The sequence below is a fragment of the Thunnus albacares genome, chromosome 21 (genome assembly GCF_914725855.1).
Source record: "Thunnus albacares chromosome 21, fThuAlb1.1, whole genome shotgun sequence".
NCBI lineage: Eukaryota > Metazoa > Chordata > Actinopteri > Scombriformes > Scombridae > Thunnus > Thunnus albacares.
This window is the reverse complement of record NC_058126.1, coordinates 9,217,561-9,238,049: the sequence shown is the minus strand read 5'-3', so window position 1 is coordinate 9,238,049 and position 20,489 is coordinate 9,217,561. Positions and strand designations below refer to the sequence as shown.

The 20,489-nt window shown below is 38.9% G+C and overlaps 2 protein-coding genes across 5 annotated transcripts in view; one reads left to right on the top strand and one right to left on the bottom strand.

Moving 5' to 3' along the window:
• Positions 1–7,301, bottom strand: part of LOC122972411 (dnaJ homolog subfamily C member 13) — a 32,420-nt gene extending 25,119 nt beyond the window's left edge. For all 4 annotated transcript variants that reach the window (XM_044339498.1, XM_044339499.1, XM_044339500.1 and 1 more), the window contains exons 1-2: positions 7,144–7,301; positions 4,035–4,115 (exon numbers count right to left, since the gene is read on the bottom strand). In XM_044339498.1, the coding sequence (XP_044195433.1) occupies positions 4,035–4,102 (68 nt within the window). In that variant the 5' untranslated portion in view covers positions 4,103–4,115; positions 7,144–7,301. The remainder of the gene's footprint in view (positions 1–4,034; positions 4,116–7,143) is intronic.
• Positions 7,302–12,540: 5,239 nt separating this feature from the next.
• Positions 12,541–20,131, top strand: lztfl1 (leucine zipper transcription factor-like 1). The gene is made up of 10 exons (XM_044340316.1): positions 12,541–12,825; positions 13,162–13,286; positions 14,728–14,922; positions 17,221–17,278; positions 17,737–17,808; positions 17,914–17,979; positions 18,068–18,145; positions 18,435–18,611; positions 18,729–18,832; positions 19,120–20,131. The coding sequence occupies exons 1-10, from the start codon at positions 12,823–12,825 to the stop codon at positions 19,136–19,138; spliced, it is 897 nt and encodes a 298-aa protein (XP_044196251.1). The 5' UTR covers positions 12,541–12,822; the 3' UTR covers positions 19,139–20,131.
• The last annotated feature ends 358 nt before the right edge of the window (positions 20,132–20,489 follow it).

Genomic DNA, 20,489 nt, shown 5'->3' with positions numbered 1-20,489 from the left:
ACCAATAGCTGTGAAGGCAGGAGTACATTTGGAAAAGTCTAAATCACTCTGGTATGCCATAAAAAATGGTCAGCACTAATAAAAGAATATGTCAAAAACAGTGATATGGTCCTTTGACTCTTCCATAAAGGAACTTTATGAGGAGAGAAGAGCAGACAATAAAATAAGCTTTACAGCTACAGTTGTGATGAGTAACAGGTTACTCTTCTTTTGCTTTGTCACTTTGTCATGTACAGCACGTCTCTAAATGGTTTTCCTTCCATTTCCAAGGTTTCATAATGTATCACATTTAGCAACTTCCTGCGTCTGACTTAACCCTCTCAACTGCCTCTCCTCTTAAAACAAAATAGGCATAATTTCTCACAAAGAAGCTGAAGATTTGTCTGACAACATTAAAAGCTAGGACAACACTACATAATCCCATTACCAGACTCAACAAACACTGGATTTCATAGATGAAGAGAGTGGTGGTGGAAAGAGAGCAACAGACCAACTGCACAACGATGGGAACAACTAACAACTAACACTAACACATCACTGGAAAACAGAACTTGAGCATCTGCAGCAGCCAAGTTTCCTTATTGTTTAAGGAACAATTTAGAGAGGTATTAAGGATTCAAAGGATATTCAAAGGAGATTGTGATTTGCATCTTTATGCTCTGAATAAGTGCAGAGAAGTGCTCTACTTGAAAAGCAAAAGCCTTAAAATGACACGGAAAACTCTGAGGGATCCATTTGTGCAACAATGCAGGGAAAGACCTTTCATCAGGAGGACACACACAGACAAATCTTAACCCACGTTTGGACTGCAGGAACTTTCCCCGGGGACTAAGAACCTTTGAGGAACTCAGTTCCTCGACCTGTGTTTCCACTGGAGGGACCCAGGTCTAAATTAAGTTCCAGGGAGATTGTTTTACCCCCAAAAAAAGTCCCTGCTCGGGGGGTAGTACTTTCCAAAAATACAGGAACTTTGGGGGGGTGGGTGTGTGCAGGGATGACCGTCGCTCATTGGTTCAACACACTCAGTGTGGCTGCTTCAACTTGTGTAACGCTTCATTCATAAAATAAGGAAGTACTCTGATACAAATGTAGGACGAGGGGAGGATATTTCTCTTCAATTGATGATGTAAAAAGCAAACTTAGGCTTTCCCGTCAGATTCCTGAGTCATTTTAAAAAAGACGAGACAAAAAGAGAAAGAGATAGTGCGAGCCAGCTGTGAGCATGAGAAAGAGAGAGAGAGCAGCGGTGGTCAAGCGAATACAGGGAGCGGTGGTAGTGAAAACAAAGCAGTGAATGAGAGAAATAAAATGTTAATTTCCTGATGGCTTCATGGTGGTTATGTTCTAAAGCAGAAAATAAATAACCGTCAAACACTCAAAAGATGATTTAATGTGGAGACAGACGCTCTTAGTTTGTTTTATTTTCCTCCTTTTCATTCATTCATTACATCAACTCATGCAGCGATAAATACAAAGAACAGGATAAATCTGTGTTGTTGTTTCCTCATGTGTTAATACTGCATCTCTAAATGCGTTCCTCATGGGGCTAATTTGCATGATCTAGCTAGTTCTTCAGATGTGGTGAAAGCACAACCTGGACTGTACTACAGGGACTTTAAAGTCATGTCCCTGAGATTAGATCCTCTGGGTCCAATGTACCTAGAACCTTTGGTGGAAACGAGACTTAATATTATCTTCAAGCAAGGGTCTCAGGATTTTTCAATGAAATGTGATCATGAGCACAGCGAGAGGGAAAAATGATGTTTTAATTCTGAGGCTTGATGCGGACTACAACACTTACTGTCATTTTAACTGTTGCAGAGAAGTTGATGTTTTAATCTTTTATGATCAGAGTCTAACCCGGTCTCAAATCTTCAGAGATTTTCACAAATATGATTGTCACCGCAAAATATGAAACACTGTTAAGACACTTACAGGAAAAGAAAATAAGGGAAACTGCAAAGCAAGACCACATCCTTGTGGCTTTTTCCTCCTTCAGCTCTCTGCAGAACAGATGACATGATATTCTACATGTCTCCTGAACTGCTGTATAGTCAAATTCATTTAAAAAAAAAAAAATTAAACAAATATGTTCAAGCTGAAGCCTAATTTTGTTACTTATCTGCACTTGATATAAGCATTCAGAGTTAAACGGCTTACGTATGCAAAGATGTAGTTCTTTGAGAAGTGATGCTGAATCCTGTGTCTACCATACTGCGAGCCTATAATCACATTACAAAAGTACTATTTTTACATGGCCGAGGGGGCACGCTAATCACAGATGAGTCTAATTAAAGTTTTGCTTTTGGGAACATGTTCTGTGGTCACAGGGAAGAGTTGTGCTCCTTTCATCTGTGGCGAAGTAACTGTTTAAGTAAGAGATGATCCCGGGGCTTCCACGATTAATTAAACTATTTGGTGAAAATTGGTGTATTTTGCTTTTTCATATAGATTTGTTTTCTTTGCGTGTCACACTGGGAGAAAGAAAAAATGATCTGAATGCTTTTTTTTGGGTCTAAAACAGAAAGGGTTGGTAAAAAGTCAAACTGCCCGTAGTGTCTGATGATAATATGATATTAGATGAAATGGGACATACTGATAAAACACCTTCTCTTTCTTTTGACTTATCAAAGCTCCGTCTGTCTCAAACATGTTTCTTACAGCAGACACGCATATGACACAGGTCTATTGAATTATAATTTAGCTCGCATGTGACCCATTTATACTGTATGAGACCGCTGCTGTTTGAAATTAATCTTTGGTTGGCAGCGTTCACACACTTATGTCTGCAACAGTACTTACACTTCACTGACTTCCTGCATGCTAACCCTAACTCTCACAGTTTCCAGTCTGCTGACAGAGACTCTTGTTAACCGAACTACCGTCTGACCGTCGTTTAACCGAGGTCAGCTGACGTGTTTCGACCTATTCGGATCAACCTCCGATGCCTGCGTCACCGGGTCGTTCTGAATGGGGGTATCCGTCTCCACTGTCCGCCTCGCATACATCAACGCTCGTCTCTGCCGGACACTTCAGGAAGCATTAGCGGGATGAAGCTCTGATGATGGCTAATGCTCTGCGGCCCTGCTTAAGTTACCTAAGTTAATGGGACAAAGACATTTAGAGAGCAGGTATTGGTAATGTGATCCCGCTGGCTCTCTGCTCAAACTGGAGCTAGTCCACTCTTTAGCTCTGATGGCCACCGAGAAGCTACACCCATGTGTCCCATGTGATTTTAGGCCTATATTGGCTAAAATGTGTAACTTTAAAAATAAGGAGGAACCCTATCCACAGCTAAAATCCATATGCCTTAAAATGTGTAAAACACTTCATTAGTAAAAGATGAATGTGGCACAGATACAGTGTGTTGGCCTCATTCTACTGTAATATACTGTACCATTTTACATCTATTTCCAATGCACTGCATTAAGGTCAATATGATACCAGCTCCACGTGACTCAAACTGTACACACTCACTTCCTGTTCTGAGAAAATTCAGAAAAAGGGTCAATTTTGAAGACAAAACTATTTGTTCTACATTTGAGTACATAATGATCAACCTTATAATCGTCATAAAGAAGATAGTAAACATGAAAGAAAGCATATTTATCCAGTCTGATATGCTGCCCAACATCTTTTGACAACTAGCTACTAAATATCAGTGTGCAGTATTGTATAGTGTAAGTAAGTTGAGTAACATATGTAATACAGTGTTTATAGCACAACAATTTAATCAATGTAAGACCGGTCATCTTAAAAGCATGATCGGTCACTTGCAGGTCACACTACTGCTGATCAGTGACTGCTGACAGTGGTCTGCAGACCTTTTTTCCTTGGCTAAGATAAGGAAGTCAACACAATGGAAGCACTGAGTCAGGATTTCAGGATTTTCCCAAACCTCCTCTACAAGGTGATGAAGAGAATAGCTGAGGCTTAAGTTGCCTTGTAAACCAATACAAAGGTGATGTGAAAGACAGCGCCACCGGCCCTGAAAACTTATGGGTAGGGTTAAAAAAACTAAAAAAACAACTTACTTTCCCCTCCAGGAGTGTTTGGTGGTGTAGAAACAGGCCAGGTCTTTGTTGTCTTTGACGACATTCATCTTTTCACAGGACCTACGACACAGGATAAAAGCGGTTCACACATATTAAACACGGAAGGGTTCAGAAAACAAGTGGACCATCTTCATTCAAGCATCACTTGAGGGGAAGCATTATATCTTTTAGCACCAGATCTCTTTGAACTCCGATGATAAAATAAACACGAGAGGGCCTATGTCTCAGTTAATATCAGTTTTATAAAAAGAAAACACAAAATAACCTGCATGCAGATGTTTTCAAGTTGTTACTGCATCAAGTTTATGTAACATTCATTCCAACGTACCACCACACACACACTTCACACAGTCATTCAACATTTTGCAGCTCGATGGGAGAGACTCCCACCAGACACTCCCTCGGCTACAGAACTAATACAGAGCAAACAGTGATTATCCAGTAACACAGAGAGGAGTCCGTCGCTCCATGACCGACTGATTTTTTCTTGCCATTACCTCAGTTATGAGCCATAGCATCGATGCAGCTGGTAGCACATGATTCCCACTTAATAACAATCCTCTCTGATATCTTGAACCACTTCGTGCATGCATTTTCACACGCGCCTTTTTTAAGATTAACGCCAGTCGGTGAGAAACTGCTAGGATACGAATTGCTCAGCAAAAGCAGCAAGGAAGTAAAGGTCTCCCATTCCAGGCTGATATCATAGAGACAAAGACAACACGACAGAGCACCAGCTGATCATGTGTCAATAAGGTCTGCTGCAAAGCCAGTGTGGTCTATTGATCGCCTTTAGATAAACAGGGGGTTAGGCTATGTCTTGGCGCAGTGCCTAATTTGAATGAAAAATCACTGTAATTTAACTTTAAGACAGCTAGACAAGAGATTAACTAGGATCCATGTTCTCATCACCACACCTAAAGGGTTTCCTTCTTCAACACACAAAGCTCAGGTGTGACACATTATGCTACACACTGTTTCAAATACGTTACAGATGAAGACTACAAAGATAAACCAGTCAACAGACTGGAGTAGAGCAAAGGAAGAGAATAACTGTCTCTCCTATCCTTAGTGCAGTAATTTTCTGGTGGCTGCACTGTGACAAGGGGAACCTGTGTCAGCACTCTGCCAGGATCCTGGAAAAATCTGACTCCAGTTTTCCTTCCTCCCCGTTTCGGTGTGCAAATGAAGCAGTGAGCTGCAAAATAAAGCCAAAACACGGAATACACACCATTTCACCGAAGGGGCAGCTTTCTGATGTTCAAAGACGGGCAGCAGGACACAAATACAGTGTCTGGTGTCAAGTGGATGAGTAAAATTTGCTAGTTTGAGTAACTCATTAATGGTTTACAGCAGGATGCCTGTGACGGAGAAACAAAGGTGCAAGGAACAGTCCAGAGCCAAGTTTAGCATCAACAGTTTTTTCTCCCCCTAAACATGCATTCATAGAGCTGTATAATGAATCTAATCCAAAGCGGTGGGGGCTGATGGAACGCACAATAGGAGATGTTAGCAGCGAGCGGTGCACAGCGTGCCCTTTGCCGCTGCAGAGGGCAGTGCAATTTTTACTATACTACTGTGATGTGTGCTGTGATGAGTGTAAAAAAAGACCAAGGCAGATTCCAGGATTGAGTCATGTGATAACCCCTCCCATCTCTTCCTGCCTGTATGCTGATCAATAGCAAATTATTCATGGGCTATCCTTGACAGAGATTAGCAGGAAAAAAAAAACCCCAGAGAGACAACCCAATGAGAGGACAGTGAAGTAAAAAAATACATAACACTGCCCAAAGCAAAGCACACAATATTTACATAACTTGTTCCAGACAGGTGTCACAACTTTTCAGGAACTTTAACAAATACAGATTTTGATCATTTGATCCTGTTATGTGGATAACTGACCGTACAGTCCCATAGTGCATAACCACGCTCACTTTCCAAAGGATTGAATTAAACCTCTAAACAGAAAATATCTAAACATCTGAAAACAGACTTGACAGCCACATAGCAACAACTCAGTAACTAGCCACAGGTTATATGTGTCATGCCACTTCGGTCAAGTAACTGTGTACAAACAGATCTTTTGCTCTTTGTTTGACTTACATCTGTTTCCTACCTTGTTTCTCACAGACGTGGGGAGAAAAAGAAGTTGGATCACCTGTTTCTTATTAAAAAAAAGCATAAAGTATAGAAACAAACTGCCTCAGCATCTGTGTGGGTGCAAGGGTCAAACTATCATGTGTCATATCAGTAAATGACTTTTCTCCACATGTGCAGTTACAGTCGCCCTTAACACAAAGCTGTTACCATAACTGACTCACGACAGCATAAAAGTGAAGTGATCCGAGCCAGGAAAGAACATTTGTGCGTGTGAATTTGGACCAAATATTTTATAGAGCCTTGAAATAGCCATAAACACAACGCCAAAATCTATTCTACATTCAAGACATGTTGCAATGCCCTCCTGTATTTGCCAATTAGATGAAGAAACATCGCCAACCAAGACAGGAACTTTCAGTCCTGAAAACCTCTCACTTTATCTTCTGTGGTTGCATTTCGATTGCATGAACCACTTGCTTACAAAAATGTATTAAGCTTGCTGATTTTTTTTTTTTTTTTTTTACACGTAACTAACAGGTTTAAAGATAGAAATTATATGAAATGGCGATTCTTAAGACCATTTAAAGGATGTGAGCTGGCTCCCGATGTGTCAAGTAAATCCAATGACAAGCAGCATTACCTGGATTTCAAGGAGCTAACCAAACTCTGCTTCATTGCAGCGGGCCTACTCGGTGAACTGTCTGGCTAAAAACAAGCACGACAGCACCGTTTTTCGCGCTGTTGCTCCACCTAACTGTCAAAAACATATAGCTCAGACACTTTTGTTACCAGCGTTTGTTTGCCAAATGCAGAATAAAGGGCTGTGGCAGGCTCATGTTTAGGTTAGCCTCCAGCTAACGGCTAACTAGCACATCTCTCAGGTTTTTTTTTTTTTTGCAGCTCGTCGCATTAGCAGCGGGGTTCAATCAAGCAAACGTGGAGAAGGAAGGCTTGTAGAAGGTTGCAGGTGTTAAATGGTGGTTTTTACCTGTCAAATCGCTAACGGGTGTTATTCGTAGCCGTCCCTCAGCCCCCCACCCTCCTCTGCTTCTCGGTTTTCCCACTCTGTTGCTGAAGGAGCTCAGTTAACGCCGTATTTCCCCCCCACAACAGCGCTCAGGACGCTGCCATAGTCCTGATAGCTAAAGTGTGCCACTGCGCATGCGTGAGGCCTGCCTGTCATGCGGCTGTCAGCTGATTGGTTTTGTCCGGAACAGGGAATGATCGAGATACCTGACCTGAGATCGGTTTTTCTTTCGTTTCTTCTGTGTTTGTATTGATGGACACTGGACGAAACTGACCTCAGAACAGTATAGCGTGGGGGGAAAAGTTGATAACGGGTTTATTATTAGTAGGATGTTTCGTTTCCATTTCGGCTAATTTGAAACTAATACGTTACCACAGAATACCAATAGTCACCTTGCTAAAATGTGGAACTGAAGCCCGATGAATGGAGACTGAAATAGAGCACTATCTCCTCTCTATTTTCACATTTGCCTCTCTCTCTCTGCAGCATACACTCAACCTGACCAAACCTCACCTAGTTCATTTAGTGTAGCAGGTTTCCAGGTATCAATACAGTGGTGGAGTTTAATTAAGTAAATTTACTCAATTATTGTACTTAAAGAGCCCCTCCAGACATGTATTAAGACGTATAGAAATACTCTGCTTAGAACAATAATGTGTGTCTGAAAAAAAGTGTAATTAGCTCCTCAAAACCCTTAAAATGGCATCTAGTCCTTCTTCCTTTCATTTCAGAAGTGTAACTGCCTGTCTCCTACTTCACAGTAAAGCCCATTCTCAGTGTATGTGCACTGGAGGCTTCAAGTTTTCACATCACCCTTGTGTTAAATATTAGACCAGAATTGGCTTCCAAACTAGTTGTGATGTCACAAACAATGCCTGTAGGCCCGCCCCTTAAAATCAGATTTTCACTGAGCATAGAGAAACTTTTCACTTTCAGCAGATGAAAGTGAAAACAGGCGTCTAGTGTCAAACTCACCACATACATCATTCTGTACAGTTCAAACATTCAACTGTAGGAACAAGAAGAAAAACACATTTTTGAGTGGATGGGGACTTTGTACAATTTTGAGGTAATTTACTTGTACTTTACTTTAGTATTTCCATTTTATGCTTCTTTGTACTTTTCAGATTAAAGTTTTATATTAAATAATAATTTATGACAGGCTTGTAAAATACAAAACTTGGTTTGTAACCCCTGTGTGTAGTTGTGGCTCATTATCATGCTACAGATATTTGAGTTGTTAGCAGTTCCACCAAATAGATAATAATAAAGACATAAAACTTCCCAATATTTCACAAAAAGGTAAGTTTAGAGAAAAGTCTAAAAAGAATCAATCAAAATTTCTGTGGCAGAACTTTTCTTCTTTCCTACACCCGGCTGATATCAGTCACAGTCACAGCCGCTGTTTTTCTGCGAAACGAGTACTTCGATTTAGCCAATAATACTTCTGTACTTTTACTTAAGTATGATCTTAAATGCAGGAATTTTACTTGTAATATAATAATTTTATATGGTGGTATTGCTACTTCCATCACTGGCCTACCCACTAAAACAATACACCTGGAAAAGGATTATTGTGCCCTCTAGAGATGGTGTCACACCAATGCAGCAATACTTCTGCAATCTACAATACTCATCAACTTCAGCACCATTAGGCCAACATGCAGTCTGAGACCAGGATGAAAATCAACTGCCTACACATACAAACATGCATATACAAGCACACACACACATTTGTGCTATCAAAGATGCAGAAAACATGATTTAAAAGTCATTAAAGTAATGAAATAATAAAGACCATCCCTTTTGCTAAGTCAATTGCCTGCAGTTCACCATGTATGGTAGAATGTGTAAAATATTGTTGGTTACTGCTGTAAAACATATTCAGACAGCAACTGAAACTCATATTTAGAAACTGAGATTCTTATTTATAAAAAGCACAACCTTAAGGAAATATATGCAAATAACAAATTCCTGGCCTTTGTATAAGTCCACAGTGTTTTATTATTTCTTCTGCTTTTCATTGTTTATTATATGTTACATTTTTGTGTTCATATTACATTTTTTTCTTTGCATATTTTTGTTCTAATGACTCTCATTCCTCTGTAATCTAATTTCTTTGACAGTTTACTCAAGTAGTTAATAGAGCAGCTACAGATATGATATAAAAATGAATGAATTAGGTTCTGCCACATTTACAAGCCAAGCATGTAAGAGCTAAAATCCATGCAGAGAGTCACCACCTTGGTCTAACTGCTAACTGTAAAACGGCAGCACCAACATACAGGAGCCTCACTAAAACCAATAACTGTCATCTACAACTTGTAACTCTTCAGAATATGGTTTTAACCTGCTCGTTTCTACTTCCTGTCTCAAATTTGAAGTGACTCACCGTGATTGAAGGTAAAGGGGAAACATCTTGGCCTCTGTGACTGACTGATGTTGCACAGTGAGTTTGAGCGGGGCAGCACAGACTGGTCACGTTATGAGGCATCTGATTAGGTGACTAACCATGCGCTGCCCGTTAGTCTAATTTAATTACAGCTAAAGAGACATGAGGAAAAAAAAGTTTCCTTCTTTTTTCTTTAGGATCTTCCTTAACAAAATGGATAGTGATGTCCTTTAGGCTTCACTGACAGGGAATAAGCAGATGGTGCAACAGAATTACTAAGAAGTTTTTATTTGGTTCACGTGGAGTCAAATGAGTTTAGCTAAAAAAGAAGCATCCATGTTGTATCCCATCAGTTAATTGAAACATGCATTAAAAGAAACTAATAGTTGTGTTATTGTATTGTAAATGTGCAAATAAAAATGCAGCAATATGCTTAGACTAGTTTACCAATCTGTTGTTGGAGGCATTATCTGGATGCATGATTGATAAGAGGGTTTGTAGTTACAGGAGAAACACAGTAACACTACAAAACATACTGGGAATAGATTCATGTGACTGAAAAATGCAGTCAATATTGGGCCAATTAGTGTCAGATATGTCAACTTGTTTTGAACTCCAGCTTTTCTATGAAATGATTAAACCTCAGTCTATTACTAAATGCAACAATCAGTGTGTAGGTGGAGAAAAACAGCTCAAAATGAAAACAAACTTTGTTTACTGCTCTGCTTGGAATAATGATGCCACAATGAAAATACATTAAGGATAAATTGGTGTAATTAGTAGCTTAAATAAGTAAATTTACATTGATCTTACATTCTAAATGTCAATACAATATAAAAATCTGAGTCTAAACTGAACCCGCACTAGTGAAGGCACATAATCTTATATCTAATATCTTCTTTTAGCAGCAGTTAAAAAGCTTCATTCACAATTAAAATGCATAAATAAAGTTGTCATTTCTGTTTTTTACTATGTCCTGGCCTTAACAACTTTCACATAACCTTTCCTTGCCCTTGTACTTAAAGAGGAGAAGTTGACTCAAGCAATTCAATCAGTTTGTGACAACAAGATTTAAAATGCTAACCAGGCCCTTCTGTAGCTCTGAGACTGGCTTTGCTGTGAACGCAGAGATCACAGGGCTAAAACAGGTGAGGGACCTGGTGCCACAGGAAGAAAGAACAGCTGGGAGTGAGGAGGCTCAGTGCTGACTGCTGATGAGGAGCAGAGGGATTCCTTCTCTGTTGCTCTTCTTGAGATTTCTTCCATTTTTTCCACCCCAGTTAAAGTGTTTTTTTAGGGAGTTTTTCCCTATTCAAATCATGGGTCTACAGACAGGAGATGTTGTATTACTGTACAGACTGTAAAGCCCCCTGAGACAAATTTGTGATTTGTCATATTGGGCTATACAAATAAAAATGACTTTGCTTGGGGTGTTTCACCACCTTGTGAACCAGGAACTGCTCTCATACTAACTCAATACTGCCATCTACTGTTTGATACTGTAAATTGTCAAAACTATGCTGCCAAAACCTTTACAAGCTTGATATGAGCTGACAGGAAACTAACCTTCCCCTCAATACAACATACAATAATCTCTATAGACATGCTCCAAGATGTTCCTTTAGGAGCTTACTCATCATTGTATAATGCATAACTGTAAGAAGACACATTCATTTGCTGCAACTCATCTTTAACTGTGTACATTTCAACTATCCTCATTGCTTACAACAGTTTTTGGTACCATATTCCTCAATATATCAACTGAGGTACTCTACACAATACTTCTTCTCCATTCCCACATCAGAAAATCAATTGGAAAGAGAGCATTTATGTTTAAGGCTCCTTCAGACTGGAATAACTTACCATCAAACACATGATCCTTGACATCATTTCACATGTTTAAAATTGGTTTATCTTCTTATTTTGAGATAAATTGTACATGTTTCAGATGATGTTACACCTATATATCAGTGGTTCTCAAACGTTTTCACGTTAAGGACCTGTAAACTGACACAAATTAGATCACCCCCATCTGATAAGATTTTTGCTTTTAGATGATTTATTAAAGAAATTGTATGAAACTCATGACCAAAAATGGTCATACATTCTGTCATTGTGTTACTTATGGATGAAATTATAGTGAAAATAAATTATTCCCCTTGTTGCTTGGGACTCACTGGAACCCCCTCAAGACCCCTGGCGGTCCCTGGACTCCACTTTGAGAACCACTGCTATATACAATATACAATACACTGTAGGCCTACATCCTCTATTCTCTTTATCATATTCTTACTGGATAGGCATTTGTTCATGGCCTCTCTGTGGCCATCTAGTGGTTGTATTTACTCATGTGCTCATCTGTCTGATATTCGTGTGTGGACTGTCTTAGTTGTAGTGTGTCTGTCAAATTGTTGATTGTTATTTTATTTCTGTCTTTCTTATTACTTTAATGTCTTTGCGTCATTTATTTTATTTTATTTTGTTTGTATTGTATGTTAAGACCCCCTCGAAAACAAGATGGTTCATCTCAAGGGGTGTATCCTTATGAAATAACCTTGAACGTATCTATAATTGGTAGTTTATTGGTTTCATATAGTATTTTCTATATAAGGACAAACTACAATATTTTGTTTAGAAAATATGCTGCCAAAACCTTTTCAAGCTCGATATGCATTCACAGGAAATCCGTGAAATCAGAGTTAAAACTAAAAATAATGGTTTCAGATTACATCTTTCTGACCAAGGTAGAGAAATAATAAAGAATTACATTGTATAAAAGGTTCAAAGCTTAGATTAAGCGATACGTATGTATATAATGTTTACTAAATGTGGCTATCATGACAATTTTGTTTAATAAATATAGCTTGTTGTTATACTTAGTAAATCAACGTATATAACTTGTGGTTCCGTGTTGTACGTGGCGCCATGAACGCACCACTGTAACCAAGGTAATGACGCTCTTCTCCGTTACCAAAGCATTCTCAAGGCAAACACTAGCTGGGTAGCTAGGCTAGCCAATCTGCCAGATAATCTTATGGCTATGATATAAGCCCCGTTTAGTCTGTTGACCAGGTTGAAGTTGAAGTACAAAACAGTTTACTACCACCCTCGTATCCAACATATTACATTTAGCTTGTAGTCTGTTCGCTGCGTGGCCTAAATTAGAGGCTGAAACACCCATTTTTTCCCTTTTGGATCAGCTCAGTCTGCAAGGTAGCTAACTTAGTAACGTTTGCTCCACAGCCACCATGGTAAGTCGCTGCTATCATTTGCTGTTCATGGGTAGCCAGGCCACTTGTTTGCTTTAAAAAGTCAGCATGCTAAACATTTAGCGTTAGTGTTGCTTTCCAAACATGGTGCTCGACCTGGATTCAACGACGAGTAACGTTAGATACTTAGTAAGCATCCCCATAGATAAAAGCTCATGTGAATAGGCCCTGTCACATATTAGCAAGGGGAAATCCCTCTCAACTTAGCTGATCAGCTAGTTGTGGGTGCTCTGTCTCTTTGTCTCTCTCTGCCCACATTTTACTTGTGGTGCCAGTGTTTGTGGCGAGGTTAATTTGTCTCCTCTTGTCTCCATGCAGGCTGAATTTGGGTTCAATGAACATCATCAGAACGAAGTCATCAATTACATGCGGTTTGCACGTTCAAAGAGGGTGCTGAGACTCAAGACTATTGACTCATGCTTTGAAGAACTCAAAGATAGCAGGTGACAAGTCATACTTAAAGGACGAGTTCACAATTTTTCATATCTGTCTTAAAATAAGAGTCAGATGCTAGTATGAACCCTGGAAGAGGTTTTCCTTGCTGTAATCATTCCTCCTGCTCATAATGGCTGTTAAAAGATCCCCTTCAAAGATAGTAGGTGACTAGTCATACTCAAAAGACAGGTTCACAATTTTGCATGTCTGTCTAAAAATAACAGGCAGATGCCATTATTAACCCTGGAAGGGGTTTTCCTTGCTGTGATCATTCCTCCTGCTCATAATGGCCGTTAAAAGATCCCCTTCAATATAAGTGATGGAGGCCAAAATCCACAGTGTGTCCACATTTAAAAATTAATCTGAAGCTTATATGAGGCTTCATCAGTCTGAGTTAGTCATATCAAGTGGATATCTGCCACATTTACAGTCTTTTTTAACATAAAATTCCCTCTTTGTGTTTCCTCGGATAGTGTTTCCCTGTTGAGCTGCGGTGGAAGTTTAGTAACAAAAAGAGGGACTTTGGCACTAAAAAGACTGTAATGTTGAAAGATATTAACTTGATTTAAATAATTTGGACGACTGAAGCTTCAAATTAACTTCAGATAAACTTTTAAATACATTTTTGCTCATAAGGAGGACTGTGGATTTTGTCCCCCATCAATGACATTGTAAGTGCACAGTGTTTCCCCTATAATTGTACAGACCTGGTGGGCCACTAGGCCAACGAGAACCCCCACCAGGCCAAAAGTACGCCAAATATCCATTTATTCAGAAATCAGAGTCCCTTTAAATTACTGCAGGTTGGCTAACGTGAGCATGGCACCGCCTAAAAAGAGAAAAAGCTCTAACATGGGTGACGGACAAACAAATATGTTAATGTTTTTCTCCAAAGCTCTTGAGTCAAGCAAAAATACAGATGGGGAAGAGGCGAGAGGGACAGCTTATGCAATAAATACACCTTATTAAGTCATCCTCTCCTTGTGACCACTTTGTTTTAAGTCTTGAATATACCAAGCAAAGAAAAATTTCAATGCAAATATAAATTGCAGACCACCTGCTGCACCACCTGCCCGAAGCTGACAGCGCGAACGTCCCTATAGGGTTTTTTCGGTTTGTACCACCAGGCCTGAAAAAAATTCTAGGGGAAACACTGGTACATTTTGAAGAGATCTTCTAATGGTCAGTATGAACAGGAGGAATAATTATGGCAAGAAAAACCTATTTCAGTGTTCATTTGGGCACCTGAGTGTTGTTTTAAGACAGACTTGTAAAAACTGTTGACACGCCCTTTAAGTTTTTAGTGTCATTGTTTGAATGTAAATTCAACTTCATTTCACACTACTTCAGATCCATAGCCTATAAAAGGAAAATGTAACAGACACAACAATAAAGTGCTTTTCAGTTCAGAAGGATCTACAGCATGTGTGTGTATGTTTCTGTGTAAAGGCTGGTGGAGGAAACCTTCACCGTGGATGAGGTGAGGGAGATGCTGGATGGGCTGCAGGCGGTGGTGCGTGGTGAAGTGGAGACGGAGCTCATCAACACAGCCCACACCAATGTGCTGCTGCTCAGGCAGCTCTTCTCCCAAGCTGAGAAGTTTTATCTTAGACTTCAGACTGACATCTCAGAGCTTGAAAACAGGTGAGCAGTGAATAAGGAAGCAGATTGAGACTTCCTGTTACTTCCAGCTAGCATTTGATGGAGGGTGAGGAAGTCAAGTTTGTGCCCATATTAGTACAAAATGTTCTTACAGGACATAAATTATTGTTCAAAGTCCTCTAAGATTATATATTTTTAACTTCTATGCACAAGATAATAACTTCTGTTCACAACTTATCATTGCTTGTTATTATCTTGTGCACACAAATTAATATCATTTAGATTGTAGATCATATCATATCCGTAATAACTTGTGTGCAAAACATCTGGATCTTGTGTGCACAAGATTGAAAAACCCATCTTTTCAGATTTTGTTGGCTCAGAGTGGCAATAATTCATGTTAAATTAGCTGTTTAAACTTTTACATATTGAAATGATTTCAAATATTGAAGCAGCTTCAGGTCAAACAGAGTGTCACATCACAGTAAGACGTGAGCTAAGCCTGGTAACACCTTCATGTTCATGAGACAAGCATCTCCCCTTTTTACCCGAGGCCACTTCCTCCTAAGCACTGCTTAGATTTAGTTCTCTCACACGCAGTATGCCAGGCAAAAAGGTCAGTGACAAATCATATGCACTTGTGTGCATAACCCTTTTTCCATTACAGAGAATTTTCCTTCTTTCGACGTTCAGTTTTAGTCTGAAAACCACAACTTCTGCTACCCTATGCCCATATTTTAAGGTCAGGTCACCCAGATTACAAATAAACTATTTTAACAATCCCTAATGATATTGAACAATGTAAAGATTTTGAGATATCTACCATTGAGATTTCTGCTATCAGGGCAATGCAATAGAGATGCATGAGATAGCTGAGGTTTATTTCAAATGTATTTTTCAGATTTTTAGCACCACAAACAATATTCCAGTTACAGTGGTCTAAAATATCTTTTGTGATATGGGTTAACTGACTCTTAAATCCTTACACCTGTCACGATTAAATTTGCAATTTTCCTCGTATTATTACACATCTACAGTCATTTAAACATATTTCTGTTTCATCTAATGTTAAGCTTATGTTCAAACTTTTTTTTTTCTTTATGTTTTTGAGTGCATACTTGTGAAGCGGTGATACCGGTCAAAGTCATGCGATCACATGACGTGATGGGTTTGTAGTCATGTTTTGATAAAAGTATACATAAGAGAATTGCCTAAAATTTCTGTTGTTACTAAGTCAGGAAGCTGAGAGTGCTTTTTTTTCATATTACAAGCCTGAACTCAGAGAAACACAGCCATGTACATGTGATACCAGGAACAAAGTAAAATCACTTTTGAAGCATTCTCAGAATGCACTTTGCACTCCTGACATTTCAGCAGGACTTACAGTATCTCGTCACAAATATAGCCAGACCTTAGAGGTATAGAGGTGGTATATTTAGGAAGACTTGCTCTGTAATTAAAGAATATGAATGGTGATTGTCCAAAACTGTTGGATCTTATAGACGAATCTGAATGTCAAACTATAGCTCAAGCACATGTCAACCTGCTTCTCTTTTTGCCCGTGAGAAGGAGGAAATAAAGATTTTCCATGTTCTCTTTCTTCACATAATCTGACACCAGAGCAAAATCTCATAATATATGCTGATCTGCTGAAAATACGATAAAAACTGTGATAGTTTTGAAACTACGTTAAAAACTGTCACAGTTTTGAAACTACGTTAAAAACTGTCACAGTTTTGAAATTACGGTAAAAACGGTGATAGTTTTGAATGTAGTTTTCTATAATGTTTAGGTGAACTTAATTCAACTTTTGACCTCTGTAACCTCTCAACTGGTTAAAACACTATGAGTGTTTTTGAACTTTTCTTTTGTTTGTGACATAGTTGGTGGGTAAACAAGCCCTCTACGTGACTGATACGGTGTTTAAGAGAAAGGAATACGCCCCATGTCGGTGTCTACGTGTCTTCATCTACTTCTTGAAACCACAATTAAGCTCTTGAGAGCACTCTGTTCACCACATATACTTTTTTTAGTGTAATTGCCAAACTGACATGACATAAGTAAAAGGGTGTTTTATTTCCCTTACCAGATAACTATCATATCAAAAAAACAAACATCCACATTGTAGTAGCAAGCTGACACCGCAGATATTCAGTATTGCTTACGAAAGATTTAATACATTAACTTTATATTTTTTCGACACATGATTTTGTTTTATCTGAACCATTTTTTTTGCTCTTCTCTACCCATATAGGAAGCTGTTAGAGCAAGCGTTTTAGTCTTCCTGTCTCTGTTAATTTATTCGTTAATCGGCTGTCCATTTTTTCTCTACCTGTATAGGGAGCTGTTAGAACAAGTGGCTGAATTTGAGAAGACTGACTTTAAAACCACTGACAAGGTGAGTGACTATAATTTGACCATAGATGAATTTGTCATTAATCTTTTGCTCAAAGGGTGTCCACACCCATAGGAAATTCAGTATCTAGAGAGCAGCGCAGCGTTTCACTTCGTTTTCGGTACTCCCGTACATCAGGCCATCTGTCCTTTAAATGAAGCCGTGCGGTTCATTAGTCACACATCACTGAGGCTGACGTGGTTTTGCAAGGCAAGCTTACAGTAAAAACAAATCGACTTTGCAACACAGTATTGCACACCTTCATGGGTTTGGTTATTCACACCTCCTGCCAAAGGTCCTCTAGTCATTGTTCCGGTTCTAAGAAATGTTTCACCAGATGGATGCAAAAAAAATGTGGTTTTATATTTTTCCGCTGTAATGCAATAACAAGGGATAGTTGTCAAGATGTTTACATCTGATATGTCAAATTGTGAAACTGTCACATGTTTAATTATTTACAGATAAACCAGGAAACAAGCAAACCCAAGTTAGCGCCGCTGAACGAGGGTGGGGTGTCTGAACTTCTTAACAAGGTGAAGAGATATATTACATAGACTACATGTAAAGATTAAAGATTAAGATTAAGATTAAAAAGTTGATCAATTATCATGCTCATACAATCATCTTAAATATTTCAGGAGATAACAAGACTACAGGAGGAAAATGATAAACTGAAAGCCAGGCTGCGGACTTTAGAATCCCAGGTATAAAAATGAATCAAACAGCATCTTTTCTCATAAACAATTCAGTCATTTATGTTCTTAGCTCTATGTCTTTATTGATTTTTACCAGGCTATGAGTGCATTAGATGAGAAAACCAAGGCAGAGAGAGCTCTGAAAGACCTCCAGAAGGTGCAAGGTGAACAACAGGTACCGTTCCATGTCTGACGTTCAAGTAGCATCATCTTTGTGTGTGTCATTTTGTGTTTGCTTTCCATTTTGCTACTTTTAATTTTCATCTGAACAATTGCTGTCATTTGTTTTTAATTGCCAACTTGGACCCCCGCATGGTATGTATCCAGCTGGCCATAACGTTGCTCGTGTCTCTCACTGTGAATAGGAACGGAGCGTGTATATTCTGTAGCGTCAAGAGGAAATATCCATGGCTGCCGTTCATACCATCTGAACACTGAATATGTTGTTTCTTTTCCGTTTTAAGCTGGTTGCTCACTCCCAGGAGATCAACAGTCTAGAGGGCACAGTGGCAGCTTTGAAGCAGGACTATGAAATGTCTCTCAGCATCAGCGCCGCCTCCCAGAAGCATCTGCAGGAAAACCTGATCTCCTCCAAACATGAGCTTCTGCGAGTGCAGGAGCAGCTGGCCTTGGCAGAGAAGGTACATCAGTGTGGTCTTTAACTGCAACTTTGCAGCAACCAGTTACTGTAAAGGTATTGAGATAACTGATAGGGGTGCATCAAGCTTCTCATGTCTTTATGTGTGTGTTTTGTCCAGGAGTTGGAGAAGAAGTTCCAGCAAACTGCAGCTTACCGCAACATGAAGGAGATCCTAACCAAGAAGAATGAGCAGATCAAAGACATTAGAAAGCGATTGCAGAGGTGAGCATTCATCAATAAAGAAAAAACAATCCAAACAACATCAGAGATATCAGCATTAGAAGACAATGGCTGCCAAATTCAAAAAACTATATCAATATGTATCTATATCAGTAGTATGTTATGGAAACCTCTTGTCAGTAATGTGTAACAAGAAAAATCACCACTGTGGCCCTTTAAATTTAAATATTTTCGTTCTGTTCTGTGTTGTTTTTTTCTTCTACTTGTAAAATCGACTTTCCTATTATGATATTTGACTAATTTCGGTTTTGTACCGCCCTCTCTTTCAGATACGAGCCCAACGAATGAGTTCTACCCAAGACAGCTGCTTAAACAGATGTCCAAGTGGTAAGACAGGACCAAATTTTACGACTGTGGTTTGGACAAGAAACCGTCAGTTCCACTGCTGTTAGACAACAGAGACGGCAAAAAAAAAAAAAAAAACACTTCCTCAAGGAATTGTTTATACATGCTTTATCTGGCATCTTCAGTAGTTATTGGCTTTAGCAAAAAAGCGGGTGGTGGTACACACAACTGAACACACAAATGAAGTAGTGACAAACGATAGCCTTCTTCAGCTGTGCTTTTTTTCTACGTCTCAATTTTGGAGCTCACTTACAGTAGCTAGCAGACTTCCCTCAGTGCTCTATGCAATTACTATAATGTCCCTGTTTAAAGAGGCCTTGTCCATTTGCTGAACAGACACTGTCTGCCTGAACCTTTGCAGTCTTATCTATCAGATATTTATAGGTAATGTTTAGCTTCTTAGCACTGGGTTGTTGATTATTGCTATTACACTGATCAGTCTTATTTTAGCAGCTCCCTTTGTCCTCAAAACGCAGCCTTTAATTAAGTTAGTTTGTTATTAGTGAACAGCTTCAAAATAACATTTCCTGACCCTTTAAGGTCAATTTTGCTTTGATTTGTTACCTTTTAAAAGCATTTTCACAAAAAATATTTCCAATGATCCGATGCTCTGTGACAGTCTGATCATTGAAAATATACCCAGCTTCTTGTATTTTATTTTTTTCTGCTCTTGCATATTGACGACACGGATAGTGATCTAGGATGATTTCCCTACTTCCCTATACACAAAAGGGCATAGAATATTTTTGTCTGGAAACTTTAACTGTGTACTTTTCGTATTGCTGTGGGTAATGGAGTTTAAGAGAAAAAAAAAATATACATGATGTTCATGAAGTAATGCTCTTGTAGAGTATGATATATCTACCCTATATTACACTAGATGTGCATTTGTTTGTATCGTGCAAAGTATGGGGTAATAAAAGCTGTTACCAAATATCTGGTTGTTTTTTAGTGAGTTTAGTGAGCGTAGTTTGTCATCATTGTATGCAGCAATCACACAATAATAGAAGTGAATGAATTACAAACATATAATAAATGTCTGGAACTGACTGACTCAACAAGGGGGCACCATCCTGCAATTACAAATGGGGGAATTCACACATAAATAAAATATGTCTTTATAACCCATCAAAAGCTGTACACTTAACATGCTGTGGGATTTTATAGTCTCAGTTACATTATGTGGTGTTACATAAGCATTTAAGAGGATCTGACATTAACCACTACATGATTTCACATGCCAGTACATCTGTGAGTACTCAAGTCTATTTTTTTCCCAAATATTATTTTTGTT

Bases quoted from the DNA above. Each gene is read 5' to 3' on its own strand.
- lztfl1 (XM_044340316.1), top strand. The intron at 17,980-18,067 runs GTATAAAAATGA...GATTTTTACCAG, and splicing joins TGCGGACTTTAGAATCCCAG to GCTATGAGTGCATTAGATGA. The intron at 18,612-18,728 runs GTACATCAGTGT...TGTTTTGTCCAG, and splicing joins AGCTGGCCTTGGCAGAGAAG to GAGTTGGAGAAGAAGTTCCA.